The sequence below is a fragment of the Genypterus blacodes genome, unplaced genomic scaffold (genome assembly GCF_046128005.1).
Source record: "Genypterus blacodes isolate CSIRO-AG114 ecotype Tasmania unplaced genomic scaffold, CSIRO-AGI_Gbla_v1 ptg000067l_1, whole genome shotgun sequence".
Taxonomy (NCBI): domain Eukaryota; kingdom Metazoa; phylum Chordata; class Actinopteri; order Ophidiiformes; family Ophidiidae; genus Genypterus; species Genypterus blacodes.
The window spans coordinates 3,776,401-3,781,546 of record NW_027466879.1 but is presented as its reverse complement, the minus strand read 5'-3'; the positions used below and the strand labels follow the sequence as shown (position 1 = coordinate 3,781,546).

At 43.7% G+C, this 5,146-nt stretch overlaps 1 protein-coding gene across 1 annotated transcript; it reads right to left on the bottom strand.

Moving 5' to 3' along the window:
• Positions 1–1,059: 1,059 nt before the first annotated feature.
• On the bottom strand, positions 1,060–4,928 carry LOC143004956 (high-affinity choline transporter 1-like). The gene is made up of 8 exons (XM_076156154.1): positions 4,745–4,928; positions 4,379–4,492; positions 3,986–4,141; positions 3,741–3,889; positions 3,450–3,593; positions 2,882–3,035; positions 1,827–2,044; positions 1,060–1,734 (listed from the first exon to the last, which is right to left on the bottom strand). Exons 1-8 carry the CDS (start codon positions 4,926–4,928, stop codon positions 1,060–1,062), a joined length of 1,794 nt encoding a protein of 597 aa, XP_076012269.1.
• Between the last annotated feature and the right edge of the window lie 218 nt (positions 4,929–5,146).

Below are 5,146 nucleotides of genomic sequence, written 5' to 3'. Positions count from 1 at the left end.
AGCTCCACCAAGCTAACGCTAGCCTTAGCATTAGCAACACAAACTCGGCATCACTGAGGCCTGTTACAGAGCCTGAGGGGCCGCGTCCACACACAACCAGCACCTATCAGACCAACACGTGCTTTTCTTCACAATGACTTAAAGACAAAAAAGACAGAAAGCTAACGACATAGCAAGTTCCATCGCTGGCTGCTAACAAAGAGCTCAGAGGGACATATTGGCACAACTCTGATAAATCCTGACAGCAGCGAAGAGAGAAGACTTAAACGGTGGAAACTAAACAAACAAAGAACAAAGTGTATGTAAAATATTTCTTTTGGCATTTGATTCTCAAGTTAAAATGACAAATGTAGTTCTACAGACACAAATCAAGTGAATCTATGTGTCCGTACACGCTTGTGTACGGACACATAACATGGACGAGTTGACTTGACAAGCCATAAACTGTCTGATTCCCTCTCATCTATCATAATCACATGTCAGCCATAGTTATTGTACAGTCTTTATTGCTTTTTCTTACTGTTTTGTTGACCCTCCTTTCAAAGAACAGATGTCACAGGTGTCACTTCCTGGACACACAGAGCACTGCATGTTGGCCCTCACAGAGATACTTGGATGTAAGTGACTCTAATGGCGATCCACTAATCTGCAATCAAATCAGTCTTTGCTTAATCACAAGAGGCAAAAAAATTATCAAATTAAATGCGTTTCAAATGTTTGAACCCACATTTCTTCCGTATCACTAACACAAGTCAACACAAAATGAGACTACACCTGACAATAGATGTTGTGTATGTATGTGTGTGTGTGTGTGTGTGTGTGTGTATGTGTATGTTTGGGTGTGTGGTGTCGATGTACATACAGCTTGATATCTGCACAGTCAGCAAGCTTTTATATCAGCTGGGCTATATATCCCATCATGAGGCTGTTATCCAATCACACGCCAGGATTTTCAACCATCGACTAATCAGCTGTGGGTTATTGTTCAATCATTCTTCATGAAGATTCTCGTGTAGTATGAAGTTCTCTGGCTGTTGGCTCGCTCACACCCTGAGTTTGTCACTCTTCCTCGTGGTGGGAGGAGTCTGGGCTGGACTCCTCCTCCTCCTCCTCCACAGTTTCCGCCGGCAGCGTGTCACGGCGAGTGAAGGCCGCTGCCAAGGTCACGCTGAGCCTCGGCTTGACGGACGCCATCTCCGACAGCCCAATGTTGTTGCCACGAGTTACAAGCGTCGTCTTATCCATAATCTCTCCGCTGTCTTTGGATACCACAGCGTCGAGGAAGTCATATTTATGTGACAGCTTGCCGCTCTCAAACAGGTACTTGGCCAGGTAGGAGAATGCCACATTGCCCAGGAAGGAGGCCACCATGGAGACAGTCTTGAAGGGGAATTTTTGGACAACAACTTCCTCCATTTCTCCAGTCATGTGGTGTATCCGCTGTTCAATGGTCCAGCCAGGGTAATAAATGAAAGGGGGCATTCCAAGGTACGGTTCCCCTCCACCTATACGCAGCACCATGCCAAAGAAATAGGCCGCCACCGAGCCGTACGTGTTAGTGCCTTTGATGAAGAGCACACTGAGCAACTGGGGGAAGATGATGACGTAAACCAAGTCTGAGCTCAAGTACCAGAGGCCATAAACTGTCCCGGTTACCAGCGCCATCAACGTGGCCAGACCGCCAAACACAAAGATAGTAATACGCATCACCCAGACAATCTCGTTGTCAGAAGCCTGAGGAGGACAGGGATGGATGAAACAGGGTTAATAACAAAACACAGATTGACCAAACATGTTAGCTTAAACGTAACCACAGAAGCACTGACCGACTGTCTGAACGCCAGTTTGTAGATGTTCCTTGCAAACATGGAGCTCGCTGAAAGTATAGATGAGTCTGCAGAGGACATGACGGCTGCTGACACGGCACCCAGGCCGAAGAAAGAGACGAACGGCGGGCAAAGATGCTGAAGCACGATGGGTAGAATCATGTCAGCTTGATCTTTGTCTTTAGGAGCAATGGGACCATAACTTGTCTGGTTCCAATCTAAATGGTGGGGAGATTTCACACACGTGCAATTCAAACTTCCAAGATTCTGTTTAAAATATCTATATTTAATTGTTATACACACACTTTCCAGATTGCTAGGTACATCTATACGATTTCACACAATCTGATGTATAGTAAAATAAAATGTTTATGATATACTGTATGATATAATGTTACATTTTGTGTTGACCTTGCCTCAGAATCATGTACTGTACTGTACAGCATGTACTGTACGGGAATTCATTAAAGCTTTAATGAATGTGTTACTATGTAAATTGGAGAGAATATAATTGGATTGTACATATGAACCTAACTAACTGGTAATTGAATGTGTAATTAGAAAATCAAATATACAGAGCTATGATTTCAGTTTTCTACTTTACAAATCATTTTTAGTTTGATTTGAATAAATGAATTTCTACCTGTTACAACAGTTTGAGATTCAAATACAGTAAGTTAAGTATTACTAGACAGATAGAAGATTTGTTTTGGAAATTATGAAATTAATTCTATATTTACTAACATGAATTTAATAATGACAATCCCTGGTTGAAGTGCAGCACAGAGATGTTGTGTATTCAGTTGTTCTCTGAGGAATTTGATGCCTAAAAATCTGGAGATCAAACTCTAATTTGGTCCCTTGCTTCCCTCTAATGTAATATTTACACAACCAGCATGGTTATTAAATGGATTGCTGCTTCATTATGGATGAAGTGAACCAGCTGCTATTTACCAGGCTCTCTCAGATCTAAGGGCAACACAGACCCATACTGAGACACCCTGAAAACACACACAGCGACACGTGTACATGTGAGAGCATGTGAGCGTTCTAACCTGTAGAGGCCCCGATGGCTCCTATGAGAACAGAGGGCACAGCCATGATGAGGCACCCAAAGGCAGCCAGGAAGGAGAGCACCTGTGCGTAGGTAGCCGAGGAAGCAGACAGGACTCTCTGGAAATACACCTGCCATGGGATTCCCCCGAGCATCTACACGACAAACAGAAACCAATACATGACATTCTGTCAAGTCAAACCCAATATACAGTCTTGGATTTAGCATCGCAGCTACATTGAACAGAAGCACTGAGTGGGAGGCAGATAAAAGCTGCTTATGCCAGCACGTTTATGTCTGAAATGAGTGGAATGATTGAAAATCTATGTTTCATCTTCATTCACCTTGAGGACAGACTCCAGATTCCAATACCTCTATTCCATTAACTAATAAAGTAGCAGGGCATCATCATCATCATCATCATCATCATCATCATCATCATCACAGTCATCTTTATTTTATTCAATTATTTAATATTTGAAAATCTTTTCTGTGTGAGGAAGTCAAGCTTTCAGTGGATTTAACTGCAGTGAGACGTGAAATAAATTGGTTTCTGAGTTTATATTTACCAGGAGGCAGAAGTTGTCAATCCAGACCCAAGTGTCGCCCTTGCTGACGCTGCCCCTCCAGGGGGCCTGGTACACTTCCTTTACTGCAGAGACAGTGATGTCTGACACCGCTGGGTTCCCCAAAGCGAATGGAACACTGATCCACTGTAGCCACCAAACAAATAAGTCCAGTACAAACAGGGTTACACACTCTAATGTGTTTCTGATGTTTCAAAAGAGCACAGTTGAATTCGTAAGGTATTTTTTTACCATTTACACTTCATTCTTGATGTATGTTCAGCATTAACCTACCAGGCCCAAGAAGATACAGAAGAGCTGCACGACATCAGTATAGGCCACAGAGTACAATCCTCCAACCAGGGTGTAGAAGATCGCAATGAGTGCAGAGATGACCACGGATATCTTAATATTAATGTCCACAATGACACTTAGGGTGGCACCTAAAGTTATGATCGAGCAGACGGACACGGGATCAAACACACTTCAATTCTTTATTGTTCATGAGATGTCCACACTGGGTTGTGATATGAACTCACCAAGGGCAGATAAGATGGCTGCCGACCAGAAGATCTCCCCCATAAGTGCGGGGATGAAGAGCAGACCACCCATGCGTTTCCCGTAGAGCTGCTGGAACGGATCCAACATGGTGACGTAACCTCGGGAGCGCATGGGCTTGGCGAAGAAAAGACCACCTGGAGCAAGAGTGGACAGGGACATAGTGTACACATATAGATCTCACCTAGAACAGAGGATGACGGGGTGAGGGTTCAGCTATGATGTGGTTGTAAATGATGATAGATGTCTGCTATGAAATATGAATACAACCAGAAAGGAAGTTCAAGACCCATAATTCCTGGATATTACTTGTGATTACAGCAAGTGACAGAACAAAATGTTTATAACTGTATACATGCAAAGCTCCGACTCACCCACAACCAGACTCAGAGCGTATCCGAAGGGTGCTTGAGCCCAAGCCAAGCCAAAGTCTGGTAGGTACACATACTCAGCCGTGCCGTTGATGTATCCTCCTCCAACCCAGGTGGCTGAGGTCACACACAAAACCATTCAAAGGTCAAAGGTTAAAGGTTGGTTTGCCTTTTTCATAAATAATTTAGGAGAGGTGGATAATTTGAAAATGTAAATGTAAAGCCTTTGAAGCACCGAGATGATTCAAGACGTGGCCACATTTTTCAAAGAGAAATCCTGAAGCAAAACAAACTCAAAAATAGAATGATCTCACTCCAAAAGCCCTTTTAAAAAGTATGATTAAGAATATTAAACATAACAACCCTTACCTGTCATAGTGAATCCACCCACAAACAGTCCAATGTCTCTGCCGCCCACCATGATGGTCTCGCTGCGGTCGGTGCCCTCCGCCTCGCCCGAGTGCTTGTTCTTCCATGCTGCCCAGATTCCCACACAAAGGATCAGGAGATAGAAGAACGCGATGGCCACAAGCCCCTCGACATGGATGGTCATGGTCGCACCGGTCTGTCGCTAGGAGCAGGATGGCATGGAGACCTGGAGGAGAGGCGTCACTTCACTTTACAAGGATAATATATATGTACCACAAAATGTTACAATGTAACAATACAAATCTTTCACATTTCAATTTCAAAACTCGCTCAAGCTTTCTGCATCCGGACAAAGTTTGCGAGAGTGTTGGTTCATGTGAGGCGAAAACGGACAAAAGCGGA

Coding starts and splice junctions, on each gene's coding strand:
- LOC143004956 (XM_076156154.1), bottom strand. CDS start 4,928: ATGACCATCCATGTCGAGGGGCTTGTGGCCATCGCGTTCTTCTATCTC. Junction 3,890..3,985: donor AGCCATCTTATCTGCCCTTG/GTGAGTTCATAT, acceptor TCATAACTTTAG/GTGCCACCCTAAGTGTCATT. Junction 1,735..1,826: donor AACTGGCGTTCAGACAGTCG/GTCAGTGCTTCT, acceptor TGTCCTCCTCAG/GCTTCTGACAACGAGATTGT.